Genomic DNA, 17893 nt, shown 5'->3' on the forward strand with positions numbered 1-17893 from the left:
TAGGGTTTGGGTTTGCAAATGACATTTACAGAACAGAAGATGTTTAATGGATGTAGTTCTGTCCTTGAACTGTTCTTGTCTATTAATGTCCTGTATTATGTCATGTTTCATGTGGACCCCAAGAAGAGTAGCAGCTGCTTTCACAACAGCTAATGGGGATCCTAATAAAATACCAAAAAGACTACATGAAAAACTTGAGAAATCTGACCACGGCCTATAGTCATATCTGGAGCCTCCGAATTACAGTGGGAGCTGTCTTCTTGGTGCATGTGTACTGTAGCAGAAAAGGTTAAAACTCAGACATCCAGCAGAACTGGTGGCCCAGTCTACAGTAGTTAATAAGATACCCAGACTTAATATTCTCCCTTGCTGCCCTATCTCTCTGTGTTTATCTTAATCATGTTCTCCATCCCGGCTCCTGAGTAATGGAATCTCTATGCTCTGATTCTCCAAGTATTTCACAAGTGTATTTGCAACATAGCTTGTTAATGGTGACCTGTACTGTCATTGACACTTCCTTTCTGTTATTAACCTAAACGAACAATGCCTTGTTGTCTCTGTTTTGTCACATTTATTTATTCAATTCAATTTTATTTTATATAGCCCTTCGTACATCAGCTAATATCTCGAAGTGCTGTACAGACACCCAGCCTAAAACCCCAAACAGCTAGTAATGCAGGTGTAGAAGCACGGTGGCTAGGAAAAACTCCCTAGAAAGGCCAAAACCTAGGAAGAAACCTAGAGAGGAACCAGGCTATGAGGGGTGGCCAGTCCTCTTCTGGCTGTGCCGGGTGGAGATTATAACAGAACTATGCCAAGATGTTCAAAAATGTTCATAAGTGACAAGCATGGTCAAATAATAATCATGAATAATTTTCAGTTGGCTTTTCATAGCCGATCATCAAGAGTTGAAAAACAACAGGTCTGGGACAGGTGGCGGTTCCATAACCGCAGGCAGAACAGCTGAAACTGGAATAGCAGCAAGGCCAGGCGGACTGGGGACAGCAAGGAGTCACCACGGCCGGTAGTCCCGACGTATGGTCCTAGGGCTCAGGTCCTCCGAGAGAAAGAAAGAGAGAAGGAGAAAATTAGAGAGCGCCAAGATTTTCAAAATGTTCATAAATGACAAGCATGGTCAAATAATAATCAGGAATAAATCTCAGTTGGCTTTTCATAGCCGATCATTAAGAGTTGAAAACAGCAGGTCTGGGACAGGTAGGGGTTCCGTAACCGCAGGCAGAACAGTTGAAACTGGAATAGCAGCAAGGCCAGGCGGACTGGGGACAGCAAGGTGTCATCATGCCCGGTAGTCCTGACATATGGTCCTAGGGCTCAGGTTCTCAGAGAGAAAGAGAGAACGAAAGAATTAGAGAGAGCATACTTAAATTCACACAGGACACTGGATAAGACAGGAGAAGTACTCCAGGTAACTAACTGACCCCAGCCCCCCGACACATAAACTACTGCAGCATAAATACTGGAGGCTGAGACAGGAGCGGTCAGGAGACACTGTGGCCCCATCCGAAGAAACCCCCGGACAGGGCCAAACAGGAAGGATATAACCCCACCCACTTTGCCAAAGCACAGCCACCGCACCACTAGAGGGAAATCCTCAACCACCAACATTACAATCCGGAGACAAGGCCGAGTATAACGTTCTCCTCTCAGCTCCTTTATCCTCAGATTTACCCAGTGTGTACATCCTGTGACGTGTAATACAAGGTTATACACCCCCTTGTGGAGTACCTGACATCATACTTGTGGATTATATCTACGTTTGGGTCTTTGCAGATATTGCTCCTGTGTAATAATGCAGTAATTATTGCAGTAAACAAAAGTAACTAACAACACTTTATTGATGCTATTATTAACATAGAAATGTATATACAAATGTAGTAATTGAATGCATAGTAATGAGTTATCCAGTCCAGGTAAGTGTTCCATCTTCCCATAGTACCTTCATTCTGGATACTCAATAGGTCGTAGAAGAAGGAATAGCCTGATTGTTGAGAGAGGGAGACGATACTATATTCTATCAGCTCCATATTTTGTAAATCATTCAAAGATTACATTGAACCTGACCAGTGTTGTGTGCAGAATAGGATCATCAGGCACATTGGAGAAGAGCAGAATAATAGCAGTGGGTGGGGGACTTGAAATGCGTACAAAATCAAATACATAAAACATTAAAATAAAAAGGAAACAAACTGAATGTCATTGTTCCAGTTAGCATTGTGTAGTAGACAGCTCACAGCTGTGGAGGTATTCCATCCAGGAGATTATCCTTGAGATAGAAGGGGCAGATTGGAATGCACACACTCATCAAGTCAGACCAATGGGAGAAGCCCAACAACATAATACCACCCACCTTTTACCATCTTTGACCAATCACAGCAGTGTCAGATTGTCAGAGAATCCCGACCATTCCCTGCCCTCAAAAATCCAATTCAATCCTGCTAAAATTGAGTGGGAGTTGGGTAATCCTGTCAGGGCAACCAGTATCTTAATCGCCTTTTTCGTTATGAAAACCAAACCAGCACAACCAACCATTTATGGTTAGTTAGTTCATAGCCAGAAAAACTCTTCTTCTGATCTGGGAGAGATCTCTGAGAGCAGATCTTTGAATAGAAAGTTGAACAGTCTGTACCGGTGTAGGCCCCATAAATCTTGATTCAATGTGGACAGACAGATGGACAGACATGTTTTCATCAATTAAAAATTGGGGTCAAATTCAGTATGGTGAACGGTTGTGAGACACGTACATGTTTTGGTCCTGGATGTGACAAAGTCAGGACTCAGGAGTGAATGTTGAGACATGTTTATTGTGTACAATGTTGCAAAACATTGTGCAACATTGCATTGTTGAATATGCATAATTTTTGCTCAACCAATGTATACTCTTACCCACAGATATCCAGCATAGGTACGTATCCAGCGTATGAAGTGTCACGTATGAGTGTGTCTCAATCAAAATATAGCATCAGGGCCTTGAATTTGATTCAAGCATTAATGCACACATCCAGAAAAGAGGAATCAGAGATGCCTAATATCCTACCTAGAATTAGGCCTAAGTACAACAATAACTAAATTGCCAGAAGAAGCATTCTGGATAGGGAGAATACATTATTGGTCCAAGCATGTAAATGATAGTCAAAAGGGAGTTGCAGTGGTGTAGACCAAAGTGAGAGAGCACCTGATCCTACTAGGAACTCAACTGTACTAGTAACTAGGAGGATGTGGGCAGAATGAGGTTGATTGATTCCTCTGAAAAACATGCAAGATCAGCGGGACATGCTGCCATGTTCTCAGATAAGGGCATGGTAGTGCATAGCCAGGAGACAGGAGTCACCATGGAGCTGCAGGCCATTATGGGCCAGTGCTATAGAATGGGAAAGTAACATACTAGGACTCTGGGAAGGGTGAAGGGGTCATTCAAGGCAAGAAGCCTACCGGTTCAATAGGAGTAGGACTGAATCTGGGCATGTGTGAGAGAAAGAGGCAATTATAGCAATGAATACCATAACCTCTCGAATGTCACACGATAGCCAATGTATCCTCCTAAAATCTAACATACAATAGAGGCATCCAAATCCAATCATATTCCATTATTGTTTCATGCGCTCTTCTATACACAACGTGCATGGACATTGACGAGTCACAGTTTTGCCTTGTTTATGAATTTGCATTGGGCTCAGTCTGATGATCTGACATATGGTGTAAAGTTCAAAATCAGAATATGCTATCCACTAAAATATTATAACCCTGAAAAAGTTAAGATAGCTTATTGGCTTTGAGCTGAACTAGTTAGCTAACAACTTGGAGAGGCGCGTACAAAATGCTCCCTTGCAGACATGAGAAATGTTGTTGTTTTAGCGACTTGACGGAACATACACACCGACACACTCGTGGTGGTGATCCGGACAGGAATAGCTCGCTAAAGTTAAGACGTTAGGTGTCGAAAACATTGTTTCAGATAATGCCTGAAAGTTTAATGTTAATAAATTGAGATATTACCCAATTTTGGGTCGAATATCGGATGCCAACTTAATACAACTCCGAACCAGTAAAATGCAGAGAAGCTAGTTAACTTGTGCCGTTAGTTAGCTAACGTTATCTATCTAATTTAGTTACCATCAACTACTAAACATTCCCCTATGTTTCGGAACATTGGGCTATCGATCGTGCATTTTTATGGAAGATTGGCTATAATTTTATACTCGTCGACCATTGCTTTTTGTTTAACAATTTTCACGGCGTGTTAGCAACTGGCCATCAACTCTTGTCTTTCGAGCTCCGTGGCTGGCTAGCTAGCTACGCTAGTTATCCAGCCTGTCACACTCCGTGCACTTCCCCCACTCACCTCATTCTCCAGCCGGCAAGCCCGCTAAGTAAAATGAGGCAAGCATCAACCATTTAACTGTGTAGACTGCTACACATATGGATTGTTTGGATGTATGAGGACACAACCATCTCATTGTAAGGTGAGTCGTTTGGTTGAATAACATCACTAACGAACTTATTTGATGAATCAATTTCTCTGACCTTTAAGGCTAGCTAGGTTGTAGCTAGCTAACGTTAAGTTAGTTGATCTGGATGGCTAACGTCTAGTTAGCTAACGACACTAAGTTAACTAGCTACTCCGACTGGCTATGGATTTAGCTAACGAATTCATATAAGAATTCACTCAAATTACATTAGCTAACGTAAATGTAAGCTACATGTTTAGCTAAACTGAACACCCTTATTATTTAAACTGCGTAGCTAGCCAACTTTGTGATTGCCATAGTTGGCAGGCGACCTAACTAGCTAACTATCTTGTTTCCTAGTTAGCTAGCTAACTAGCATGTAACTTCGCTAGGGAGTTTACCTAACGGTTAATGCCAACAAGTTTTGGAGTTGCCGTTTTGGACGCATTGATTTGAGCTAGCTAGCAATCAAGTGGAGTTCTCTGATTATAAGTGTGTTGTCAGTGGCTTTCAGTTATGTGGTCTGAGTTTACAGTAATCATCATAGTGATCGCTGATAGATTATAGCTAGTTATTGGGTTTGGTTACATGACGGATAACTACTAGCTAGTTACATGGCTGTGTAGTAACGTTAGGTAGCAGTGGAACATTGTACTGTAATAGTCTCCCTTCAGTGCAGGGGAAATGGACTAGTCCCCCAAACACATACATTATATTCAGAGTTATTTCAATCGCACAGTTTGAATCATATAGCTAACGTTACTACCTACATTTCATGTTGATGTGTAAATCGCATTCTGCTCATTTTCATGGCAAGATGTGCAAATTGTGATCTGAACACAACCAACTGCATTGGAACATATTGTCACGCAAGTAACTAACCATGGCTTGCTGTAAACACTGGTAGCCTATACCACTGGGATTTGTGAGTTTCTGCTACAAGGCCCAATTTAGTGAAACATTTGTTGAATGGGATACTCCAAAGTAACCCTCCATGTGGCTACCCATTGTGCACTACACTACACGCATACAAGTGTACATTACATCATTAGGTGGAGTCGAGGTACATTTGATTTGTTGTTAGTGTTTCACACTTCACAGTAGAGAAGATTAGGACATATTGTCTTCTCAACTCTCATCCAATCCCCTGTATTTCATTCATTTTAGGGTTAAGGCATAGCTGTGCACAACAAATAGTGTGGACCATTTGACATAAGACCACTTTGAAAACGTCAGGCAGACTTTGATTTTGGAATAAACTGTTGTTGGGCTCATTCGGGCTGCAGCCATTACTGGAGGTGTTATGGGCTCAATGCTTTCCTGAGTTTTTACAGAAAGTTGTGTGACTAGAACTGGTTTAAACTCTCTCACTAAATCTGTCATATTGCTACATAGTTGGAAATTTAGTTTTTTCATCGTTAACATATCACAAATCTATTACTCATACAATTGTAGATTTTTTTTATTAATGTACCTTTAGTCCGTATAATTTAGTCGGAACTATGCTGCACAGTGGTAGGGTTTTAGCACGATTTTGACAGTTGCAACAGGAAGTAATGTACAAGGAAGTTGTATTTTCTTTGTGTATCTCGGTTTAGGGTTGTTTTATTTAACGAAAACAACATTTCAGTTCCTATATTTTGTTATTTTTCCATACATGACTTGTGTGGGTTTGGATTACGCATTTCTGGCAAAACGAAGATGGAAATGTCTTCAAACATGTATTATTTATTTAGTTAGCTAGTCACTGACACGCTATTTTCATGCAGAGTTTGCGAATCCCGAGCAACGTTAGCGAGCTACTTTGTTAGCAAGAATGCTACCAGTTAACGACGTAACTAACGTTAGCTAGCTTGCGGTTTCAACTAAATTGAGGACATAAACAGCCATATTCATTCATCTAGATTGGATCGCGGTTAATCAATTACGTGTTTCAGAATTATGCATTTAGTATCCCATGTATATAGCTAAAGGTTTGTATTAAATACGCTTCTTGCTAGCTATATTTATTATTTATACAGTTCTTGTGAATTTGTCACGTCTGAGGTTATACGCTAACGTTAGCCAAATCAGCTAGCTGACGTCGGCTATCTATTTTAATCTAGCTGTTATACTGCAGCAATGTGAAATATCGGGCTTTTGCCGGGCACAAAGGGAAATTGAGCCTCGCTGGATTTTGCGATTGGACGTCAGATAGCATAAATGTGACTACCGGTAGTTGTTTTTTCCCGCGTAAGACTATGTGGTAATTAATGTGTATATTTAATGTTTTTGTTAATTTTGGTAAATTATGATGTGCCTTACCTCTAATATTATTCGGCAACTTTGTTTACGTTTCAGGCCTCTGTCAAGGAGATCAGGAGAGGGGATGGACGAGCAGAAATCAAACTGCGAAGAAAATGACTCTGAACCGACAGGTACAATAACATACCTGCTGTGGTGTCAGAAAAAAGTAGTTGTTGCTAATTATAATAATTCTTTCTTTTTCTTTTTGTTGCATCGATTTTCGTACAGTAGCTTATTGGAATGTTCTTTAAAATTGAAGACAAATATAGGTTAAATTGGTAAGTCCTAAAACATGTGGACTAATGCCTTTCCCAGCTGATGACAGCGCCCCTATGGAGCAGCCAATCCCCTCAGAGGGGGAGTCAGAGGCCCCTCTGGCTGCAGAGGACAACTATGAAACTGTTGCTGCCGCTTCCAGCACAGTCCAGTAAGTCCCTTCTCAGATACCCTAACAAAGGCATAGTGCTGGGAAAAAAATAGATTTTAGTCAACATTTCAAATTATATTTTTTGGCAATACCTATATGTTAACAATTCATACCCATATAACATTCACCACAAAATATAGATTTTTCAAATGAACTTCCACTGTGCTGCCAAGAGTTGCTGAATATCCTCAGATCATGAGGGCCGTAGTGCACTGCCCAGCATTACATGGGATACATGCAGTCAGAGGTGTACTCCCAAATAGTCTTAGCTGGGTTTATATTGTCTGTGTTTGTTCATGTTGGAGGAGTATAATTTATGGAGTATAATATGGAATAGAATTGAAGTGAGTGCTTTAGTAATTTTACTTCTTGATCCACAAGATAGACCTTTTTTGGATCCATTTACCTGCATGCTGTCTGTCTAATACTGAGTCTCTGCCTGCACAGGGAGAGCAGTGTAAGGGTCTGTGCTCTATGTAACTGTGTGGAGCGCAGCCTGCACGGACAACGGGAACTCAGACATTTTGGGCCATTTTCCTCCCGGCCCACCCTGGAGCCCTCCGCTTCCTCACTGCCAGGGCCCGGGAACGATGACCTGTCTTCCATCGGATTCTCAGACTCTGACGCATCCTGTCTGGCAGCACTCTTTGATGACACAGGTGGGATGCTGCTGCTACTCTCTGTTATCGATGCATAGTTACTTTAATAACTCTACCTACATGTACATAAACTGAGCAAAAAAAGAAACATCCCTTTTTCAGGACCCTGTCTTTCAAAGATAATTCGTAAAAATCCAAATACTTCACAGATCTTCATTGTAAAGGGTTTAAACACTTTCCCATGCTTGTTCAATTAACCATAAACAATGAATGAACATGCACCTGTGGAACGGTCGTTAAGACACTAACAGCTCACAGACGGTATGCAATTAACGTCACAGTTATGAAAACTTAGGACACTAAAGAGGCCTTTCTACTGACTCTGAAAAACACAAAAGAAAGATGCCCAGGGTCCCTGCTCATCTGCGTGAACGTGCCTTAGGCATGCTGCAAGGAGACATGAGGACTGCAGAAGTGGCCAGGGCAATAAATTGCAATGTCCGTACTGTGAGACGCCTAAGACAGCACTACAGGCAGACAGGATGGACAGCTGATCGTCCTTGCAGTGGCAGACCACGTGTAACAACACCTGCACAGCATCGGTACATCCGATACCTGTCTGCGGGACAGGTACAGGATGGCAACAACAACTGCCCGAGTTACACCAGGAACGCACAATCCCTCCATCAGTGCTCAGACTGTCCGCAATAGGCTGAGAGAGGCTGGACTGAGGGCTTGTAGGACTGTTGTAAGGCAGGTCCTCACCAGACATGTTGTTGCCTATGGGCACAAACCCACTGCCGCTGGACCTGACAGGACTGGCAAAAAGTGCTCTTCACTGACGAGTCACGGTTTTATCTCACCAGGGGTGATGGTCAGATTCGTGTTTATCTTCGAAGGAATGAGGGTTACACCGAGGCCTGTACTCTGGAGCGTGATTGATTTGGAGGTGGAGGGTCCGTCATGGTCTGGGGCGGTGTGTCGCAGCATCATCGGACTGAGTTTGTTGTCATTGCAGGCAATCACAACGCTGTGCGTTACAGGGAAGACGTCCTCCTCCCTCATGTGGTACCCTTCCTGCACGCTCATCCTGACATGACCCTCCAGCATGACAATGTCACCAGCCATACTGCTCGTTCTGTATGTGATTTTTGCAAGACAGGAATGTCAGTGTTCTGCCATGGCCAGCGAAGATCCCGGATATCAATCCCATTGAGCACGTCTGGGACCTGTTGGATCGGAGGGTGAGTGCTAGCGCCATTCCCCCCAGAAATGTCCGGGAACTTGCAGGTGCCTTTGTGCAAGAACTGACAAATCTGGTGCAGTCCATGAGGAGGAGATGCACTGCAGTACTTAATGCAGCTGGTGGCCACACCAGATACCGACGGTTTACTTTTGATTTTGATCCCCCCCCTTTGTTCAGGGACATATTATTCAATTTCTGTTAGTCACATGTCTGTGGAACTTGTTCAGTTTGTCTAAGTTGTTGAATCTGGTTATGTTTATACAAATATTTACACATGTTAAGTTTGCTGAAAATAAACGCAGTTGACAGTAAGAGGACATTTATTTTTTGTTGAGTTTATTACTTCATTTACCTCGACTTACCGGTGCTCCCGCACATTGACTCTGTACCCCCTGTATATAGCCTCGCTATTGTTATTTTACTGCTACTCTTTAATTATTTGTTACTTTCGTTTCTTTTTTTATGTATTTTTCTTAACTGCATTGTTGGTTAAGGGCTTGTAATTAAGCATTTCACTGTAAGGTCTACACCTGTTGTATTCGGTGCATGTGACAAGCACAATTTGTTTTGATTTCAAACATCTCATCACATTTTGATTAATTTTTTTACTCGAGTTGCCTTCTTGGTCAGGTCTCCTTTGAGAAAGAGGTATTTTGACCTCAATGGGACTACCTGCTAAAATAAAGGTTAAATTAATATACCTTATACCCACCGTTTATATTATACACAGTGTGCACCCTGCACAGTAAACCTATCCCAAAACCATATTAGAAAGGGTTTAATCAAAATTCTATAGGCATTTGTTTTAGATCAAATCCCATTTCACCTTCCATTTTTTGTTGTTTTAAAGCAAACTGATTGTTCCAGAAGAGATAGAATCCTGATCAGAAGCGAGGAACCATACAGATGAGAAGTGTCTAATTGTGTGTTGTGGTGAACAGGGGGCTGCTGGGTGCATCACTGGTGTGCGGTGTGGTCAGAGGGAGTGAAGCAGGTGGAGGAGGCTGAGGAGGAGCTGGAGAATGTGGACAAGGCCGTCATCTCAGGGACACAGCGGGTAGGTTAAACAAATGACATCTCTGATAGAAATCTGTGCAATTGGCGATTTGTTCTTGGAACAAACATGTAGGCACCCTAGAGTGGTACAGTTGAAGAACAAAATATATATACACCATCTGGAAGTAATAGTTAAGAATTTTTATTAATTTCAATTGTGGGGTTCTGAAATTCTTCCTATTGGCATTGTCTTTCACCCGTAACCCTGTCTTTGAACCTTCCTTTTAGCTGTGTGAATATTGCAAGCGTCTGGGTGCTACCATCCGCTGCCATGCTGAGGGCTGCTCACGGTTCTACCACTTCCCCTGCTCTGCTGCCAGCGGCTCCTTTCAGTCCACGAAGCAGCTGGCTCTCCTCTGTCCAGAGCACGTGGACAAGGCTGAGGAGATGGGTAAGGACACCTCCCAATCGAGTTGAGGTCAAAGCCCAAACTCGATTATTAGGTTATGCTTTGTAACAGTGAGGTGTGTGTCCTCTGTGCTTTGTGTAACGATTTGGTCACTTGGTCGTTTGGTTTGCTAACTATGGTTTGTCTGCCCTCCAGCGGGTGAGGAGGCGTGGTGCGCTGTCTGTGATTCTGCGGGGGAGCTGCTGAACCTGCTGTTCTGTACAGGCTGTGGGCAGCACTACCACGCCTCCTGTCTGGAGATCAGCGCCACGCCCATACAGAGATCAGGGTGGCAGTGCCCAGAGTGTAAAGTGTGCCAGACATGCAGGTGAGTGTCTCTTTGCTGCCCAATCTCACATGTTACACATTTTTTGGTAATATATTTTTGTTTAAAATGGGTAAAGCTCTCAATTTTTTACTTCTAAAATACATTTTTTGTTCACTGAATTGATGTGGGATTTGGGAGACTGTGCAGCGCTGTTCCTGAACACTACCTTGACCATCTACTACCACATGCTCCCAATCAGTGGGGGCAGGGGTTTCCCTGATCATGTGACATACCAGTTGTCAGTCTATTGGGTCTTAGAAACGAGGCATGCAGCTGTCATTGAATAGGTAGACTCTGGAGGGTAACATCTGTGTTCTCATTTTCCAGGCAACCAGGGGAAGACTCCATGATGTTAGTATGTGATGCCTGTGATAAGGGCTATCACACCTTCTGTCTCCAGCCAGCCATGACCTCTCTTCCCTCCGACACATGGAAGTGCAGAGTAAGAGCATGTCTCACCTCCACTGACGATAGTCTCCTCTGTTAGGAAAGAAGGATAATGGTGCACTATAATTGAAGTCCTTGCCCATATGTTGACCATGTCTTACTGTAAATGGTTCATGTTATTACTTTGTTTTTTGTTTTTGTAGAGGTTTTCAATGGAAACATTTTAATGACAATTACTTCTGTAAATTAAAATAAGGGTATGCAGAAATATAACCTTTTTCTAATACGTGATAAATTCTGAAAATGTAGCAGTTTGTGTGTTTCCTGTGTGAATAACTAATTTAATTCCCCCATGTATTCCTCATATCAGAGGTGTCGGGTGTGTGTGGACTGTGGTGCTCATGGTCTGACGCTGCCCGGCTCAACCCACTGGTTTGACAACTATGCCGTGTGTGAGGGCTGCCAACGTACCCGCAGCTCTATGTGTGGTGTCTGCAGCAAAGCCTCGGAACCACCAGTCATGCTGCCGCGCTGCATCAGCTGCCTCAGGTATGTCTCCTGCCTCAGGTATGTCTCCTGCCTCAGGTATGTCTCCTGCCTCAGGTATGTCTCCTGCCTCAGGTGTGTCTCCTGCCTCAGGTGTGTCTCCTGCCTCAGGTGTGTCTCCTGCCTCAGGTGTGTCTCCTGCCTCAGGTGTGTCTCCTGCCTCAGGTGTGTCTCCTGCCTCAGGTATGTCTCCTGCCTCAGGTATGTCTCCTGCCTCAGGTATGTCTCCTGCCTCAGGTATGTCTCCTGCCTCAGGTATGTCTCCTGCCTCAGGTATGTCTCCTGCCTCAGGTATGTCTCCTGCCTCAGGTATGTCTCCTGCCTCAGGTGTGTCTCCTGCCTCAGGTGTGTCTCCTGCCTCAGGTGTGTCTCCTGCCTCAGGTGTGTCTCCTGCCTCAGGTGTGTCTCCTGCCTCAGGTATGTCTCCTGCCTCAGGTATGTCTCCTGCCTCAGGTATGTCTCCTGCCTCAGGTATGTCTCCTGCCTCAGGTATGTCTCCTGCCTCAGAATGATTCAATTGGCAAGTTAATAAACCTTTTTCATCAAGTTGTCACACTGTATTTTACAGTGACCCGGCCTAGACACCAGCCTATAGAGCAACAGCAGAAATTGATAACTACCACTATTTATGTAGCATTTGGCCCACTCTCATTCATCCATTCTTGACCAATCCTCTATCATCTCCCTAGGTGGGTTCACAGTGGATGCTCCTCTATATCAGAGCCACCTGAGGAAAAGTGTATCTGTTCGCTCTGCCGAGACAGAGAGCCTCCGGCAGACCCTGTCACACAGACAGACATGGTGGAAATGCAGATGACAGAGAACGACGGGTCTGAGGTGACGATAGAAGGACAGACGGACACATTGGCTGAGATGACACTCCAGACAGAAGCGGCGGGTGAAGTTACGATAGAAGGACAGACGGACGTGTCCAAGATGACCGGGGTACAGACGAAGTCGGACGAGGAGGTGCCCATGGAGCTGGGTACGTTGACTGGACTGCTTTCTGTTGTCCTTGATAAAAGGGTCTACAGATATTGATAGAAGGGTAGAGTTGACTGCTCCATCTTTGACAGAGCAAAATGATTAACTCTACCCACGTTTATCTTATCTAAGCCACCCTGACTCAATGTAATTTCTGGGATGCACTAAAGAATGGTATAGAATCTGAGTGTATGGTGTTAGTGGTGTGATGAACCTGATTTTGTTTTTTCAACAGGGACGGGGGCTGAAGTGGTAGAAACGGCAGGGGTAGAGGAGGGGCCTCAGCTGGGAACGGAGGAAGTCCCTGCAGAACAGCCCATGGTCCAGGCTGAGGTTACAGAACAATGTGAAACAACAGAACAACAGGAGGCTTCTAGTTTACCTGTGGCTGTTGTGGATGAGAGGCCAGAGAAGGCTCCTAGCCCGCCACCCCAGGTCAGCCATGTCCCTGTCCTTGAGTCTCCGGAGTCACCAGAACAGCAACCACCACAGTGGCCAGAGCCAGCAGCAGTAGTAGAGCTAGGCCCTGTGCACAGAAAGGAGAAGAATGGGGAGAACCAGGAAGAGAAAGTCAAACCCTCAACACAGCAGCAGTCCAAACTGGAGGAGAAGAGAAGCAGTGAGGGCATGTCTACCACCTCGCCAGAGTCACCAGCCCCTCCCATCTCCACGCAAGAGGTGGAGCATGTTTCCGTGGACACAGATGAGGTGGGGCTAAAGGAGGAAGCTGCAAGGAACCCAAAGCAGGAGCGCTCAGGGTCTCCTCCTGCTCCACATGCCGACACACAGGAGGCTGCTCCTTCTACTGTGGACATGGAGGTCAGGGGTACTCACTCCGAGGAGGAGGAGGAGTTTGGAGAACAGGAGGAGCAGGGGAAGGATGCAGACAGAGAGGGTCAACATAGTCATCACAGAAGGGTCAAGATCAAGCAGGAACCCCAGGAGCAGAGGAAGCCTGATCAGCTCCTCCTGGATGAGATGTCCAATCAGAGCCATCCGAGTCACGGGGACGAGAGCAGTTCTGGCTTCCTGGGCTCCCCGACCGAAGGGGAGGCAGAGCCCGATGCACAGCTCTCCATGGAGCTCAGCCTCATACCCACCGAACGCTCGCGTTCCGACTCCCTGCTCACTGAGACGGACGATTCGCTGCCCTTTGACCCCCTGAAACCAGACGGGGAGAAGAAGAGGAGAGGCTCGCCGGGACGCTCCAGGGTCAAACAGGTAAGGTTCAATAACAGGTCATAGACAGTTAGACTTTGGGATGAGTGTTAACTGCTATAGAGCAGAAGGCCATTTCACAGTGAGCTTTCAAAACTGTCTCTGCAAACGCTTCTGTGTTGGGCGATGGCTAGATTTAGTGGTTTACAGTATGTGAGGTACTGGCATGGTTGGTGTTGGTCTTTTCAGGGGCGGGGCAGCAGCAGTTTCCCGGGGAAGCGGCGGCCTCGTGGTGGTGGTGGTGGCGGCGGCGGTGGAAGGGGCCGTGGCGGTAGGAACCGCCTCAAAGCAATGGCCTCCTGCATCGACGCGTTCCTGGTGAGTTGAACTGACCGGCGATACATAAACATTCAGACATTTAAACACTTTTATCCATCCATCCATCATCCATCCACTCACTCATTGGATCGTGTCATCAAACGTTGACATTGAACTTTACAGTATATACAACCCACAGCAGCAATTTATCACAGAGATCTTGAATGTTTGGAGCTTGATCTCTGTCTAAAGTTCATTCGACACAAACCACTTGATTGGAACTTGACTGTATCAGAATGTAATACATTCTATGTATAATACTTTCCCAGTGGTGGAAAAAGTACCTAATTGTCATACTTAAAAGTAAAGATACCTTTTATACAAAATGACTCAAGTAAAAATGAAAGTCACCCAGTAAAATACTACTTGAGTAAAAGTCTAAAAGTATTTGGTTTTAAATATACTTAAGTATCAAAAGTAAAAGTATAAATCATTTCACATTTCTTTTATTAAGCCAATCAGACGGCACAAATTTTTTCTTTTTTTTACGGATAGCCAGGGGCGCACTCCAACACTCAGACATAATTTACAAATGAAGCGTTTTGTATTTATTGAGTCTGCCAGATCGGAGGCAGTAGGGTTGACCAGGGATGTTCTCTTGATAAGTGCGTGAATTCTTGTCCTGCTAAGCATTCCAAATGTAACAAGTACTTTTGGGTGTCAGGGAAAATGTATGGAGTAAAAAGTACATTTATTTTCTTTAGGAATGTAGTGAAGTAAAAGTTGTCAAAAATATAAATAGTAAAGTACAGATACTACTTAATTACTTTAAAGTATTTTTACTTAAGTACTTTACACCACTGTTCCTTTCCCCAGCTGAGCATGACAGCAGCAGACACTGGACTGAGTAAGGAGGAGGAGGAGGGGGAGGAAGATGAGGCTATGCAGAACACAGTGGTGCTCTTCTCAAACACTGATAAATTTGTCCTGCTTCAGGTAATGGCTTCATGCTTTTCCGTTTGACATTTTCCAGTTACCCTGTGGCATTTACCATGTCAGATAGTCTTAGACATTTAACAACCTCTGCTGTAACACAAGCTGACTTTTTCTTCTCTCTCTTTCTCTTTCTCTCTCTCTCTCTTTCTCTCTCTCTCTCTTTCTCTCTCTCTCTCTTTCTCTGTCTCTCTTTGTCTCTTTCTCTCTGTCTCTCTCTCTCTCTCTGTCTCTCTGTCTCTCTGTCTCTGTCTCTCTGTCTCTCTGTCTCTGTCTCTCTGTCTCTCTCTCTCTCTGTCTCTGTCTCTCTGTCTCTCTCTCTCTCTCTGTCTCTCTCTCTCTCTCTGTCTCTCTCTCTCTCTCTGTCTCTCTCTGTCTCTTTCTCTCTCTCTCTGTCTCTTTCTCTGTCTCTTTCTCTGTCTCTCTCTCTGTCTCTCTCTCTGTCTCTTTCTCTGTCTCTGTCTCTCTCTGTCTCTTTCTCTGTCTCTTTCTCTGTCTCTTTCTCTGTCTCTGTCTCTGTCTCTTTCTCTGTCTCTTTCTCTCTCTGTCTCTTTCTCTCTCTCTCTGTCTCTTTATTTCTCTCTCTGTCTCTTTCTCTCTCTCTCTCTCTCTGTCTCTTTCTCTCTCTGTCTCTTTCTCTCCATCAGGACATGTGTGTGGTGTGTGGCAGTTTTGGGAAGGGTGTGGAGGGGCAGCTTCTGGCGTGTGCTCAGTGTGCCCAGTGTTACCATCCATACTGTGTGAACAGCAAAGTAAGCATTCAACCTCTTTATTCTTTAGAACTTCTTACTTAAGCAGACGCCTTAGCCACGGATAGTTTTCCTAATAATAAAACATATCATTATTATAGCGCGTTTTGCATACCTATAGATGCTTTACAGTAGGCCACTATAAGAAATCAAGGGTTCAAGTGTTGCAACAACACATCTGGCTTCCTCATGACATTTTCAGGAATGAAACATGTAAATCTCTTTTTGATTTGCCCCTCTTGTCCCCCCTCCTGCAGATGACTAAGATGATGCTGCGTAAGGGCTGGCGTTGTCTGGAATGTATCGTGTGTGAGGTGTGTGGCAAAGCCTCAGACCCGGCCCGCCTGCTGCTCTGTGACGACTGTGACGTCAGCTACCACACCTACTGCCTGGACCCACCCCTACACACTGTACCCAAGGGCGGGTGGAAGTGCAAATGGTAAAACTCTTTCATTCATCTAACCTTTATTTATGCAGGTTATTCTCACTGAAAAATAAAATATATTTTACAAGAGACACCTGTTCGAGACGGCAGCCAACTCTCACCATCCATGACACTCCCTGTTCAGTCATTTTGGGTCTGAAAAGGTACAGATATAAATGAACTGAAATGGGGAGTCTGCATGATATGCATAAAAGTCCTGCTGCTAAGCTTGAAAGTTCAGTCCTCTGTCTCACTCTGTCCATAACATCCTCTTCCATCTCTGGATTTCACCTGAGTCTTTACTTGGTCTGATAGCTAATGTACTTTAACCTGATGGCTCATTGGCCTATTTGCTATTGTCAATCAAATGTACTTATACGCCCCTTTTTTAAAAAGGTTGTTTCATGATTTATTGATTCAATAATTGGTTGTCTGTTCCCTGTTTAGGTGTGTGTCCTGTATGCAGTGTGGTGCCAGCAGCCCGGGGTTCCACTGTGAGTGGCAGAACAACTACACCCACTGTGGCCCCTGTGCCAGCCTGGTCACCTGCCCTGTCTGCAGGGAGAACTTCATGGAGGAAGAGCTGCTGCTGCAGTGCCAACACTGTGACCGGTGGGTACCACTCATTACAACTACACAAACATACACTAGTTATGTGAAAGATTGTTTCCGGTCTCGTACTTCTCATCTGTGGGTTGCGGCTGTTTACGCAGAGCCCTGTGAATTCTCTCTGAACACTGCTTCAGGGAATACTTTTCTGGCTGCATGTAGTGCTGAAAGGTGCTGCCCCCCCATGGACTCACACTGGTCCCTTCTAGTGCTGGTGGTTTGTCAACCAGTACAGAGGGAAGATTAGGGTTCTGCCTGAACACTAGTTGGTATGTGCTGTAGCCTTGAACATTGGGCTTTGATGGCAAAAAGAAATGTAACAATCTATGGCTGTTTTTCAGTCACATCCATTGTCTTGCTTCACTTTTAGCATAATCTGAGTGTTTATGTCTCTCCAGAAGTCCATTGCTCCATGGACTGTATGCAGCAGTTGTCTCTACTTCCATGTTGAATTTCTCTGCGATTTCTCTTAATTCATTATTATTGAATTCTCTTCCATTGTCACTGTACAATTTCTGGGGCAGGCCATGCACACTTATCCAGGAATGAATGGAGTGCTTGACGATGTCACTGGGTTTCTTTATATTCACAATGCTTCCAGCACTGAAGCATGTGAAGTGGTTGGTTATGTGAAGGTACCACACACTTGGTCCCAGCTCATGTAGATCTAAAGCCACTGTTTCATTGTACTTGGAAGCCAGTGGCAAACTAACAGCTGGTCTGGGCTTACCTTTGCTGTATTTCTGGCATGTGTCACAACTGTTCACTATCTGCCATAGAATGGAAATACTCTTTTCATTATTCCCAGAACTGCTGATTCATTTCTGAAGTCTGTATATTGTAGAATGTCCAAACTGTTTGAAGTTTGAACAATACTTTGTGTTTTTCCTATGTGTTCATGTGCTCTGTGTTGGTCAGAATCTCCATGT

At 44.3% G+C, this 17893-nt stretch overlaps 1 protein-coding gene and 1 long non-coding RNA gene across 9 annotated transcripts in view; one reads left to right on the plus strand and one right to left on the minus strand.

Annotated features, from left to right (window-relative positions):
- Positions 1-560: 560 nt before the first annotated feature.
- Positions 561-6910, minus strand: LOC139558013 (uncharacterized). Of its 2 annotated transcripts, none has more exons than XR_011671519.1 (2): positions 6771-6910; positions 561-1339 (listed from the first exon to the last, which is right to left on the minus strand). It is a non-coding gene; the product is annotated as an uncharacterized lncRNA (long non-coding RNA). The 2 variants fall into 2 exon arrangements; XR_011671520.1 differs by lacking the exon at positions 6771-6910 and adding an exon at positions 4361-4496.
- The window catches only part of LOC139558008 (histone-lysine N-methyltransferase 2D-like), a 51106-nt gene continuing 37555 nt past the window's right edge, over positions 4343-17893 (plus strand). For 5 of the 7 annotated variants that reach the window (XM_071373379.1, XM_071373381.1, XM_071373380.1 and 2 more), the window contains exons 1-15: positions 6597-6883; positions 7068-7179; positions 7627-7838; positions 9966-10081; positions 10309-10471; positions 10625-10796; positions 11124-11238; positions 11554-11732; positions 12419-12714; positions 12949-13934; positions 14121-14249; positions 15066-15185; positions 15830-15934; positions 16189-16370; positions 16803-16967. In XM_071373379.1, the coding sequence (XP_071229480.1) occupies positions 6757-6883; positions 7068-7179; positions 7627-7838; positions 9966-10081; positions 10309-10471; positions 10625-10796; positions 11124-11238; positions 11554-11732; positions 12419-12714; positions 12949-13934; positions 14121-14249; positions 15066-15185; positions 15830-15934; positions 16189-16370; positions 16803-16967 (3179 nt within the window). In that variant the 5' untranslated portion in view covers positions 6597-6756. Of the gene's footprint in view, positions 4482-6037; positions 6440-6596; positions 6884-7067; positions 7180-7626; positions 7839-9965; positions 10082-10308; positions 10472-10624; positions 10797-11123; positions 11239-11553; positions 11733-12418; positions 12715-12948; positions 13935-14120; positions 14250-15065; positions 15186-15829; positions 15935-16188; positions 16371-16802; positions 16968-17893 lie in introns of those variants that run through there. The other 2 variants (XM_071373382.1, XM_071373383.1) reach the window with 2 other exon arrangements.

This window comes from Salvelinus alpinus, chromosome 28 (assembly GCF_045679555.1).
Source record: "Salvelinus alpinus chromosome 28, SLU_Salpinus.1, whole genome shotgun sequence".
NCBI lineage: Eukaryota > Metazoa > Chordata > Actinopteri > Salmoniformes > Salmonidae > Salvelinus > Salvelinus alpinus.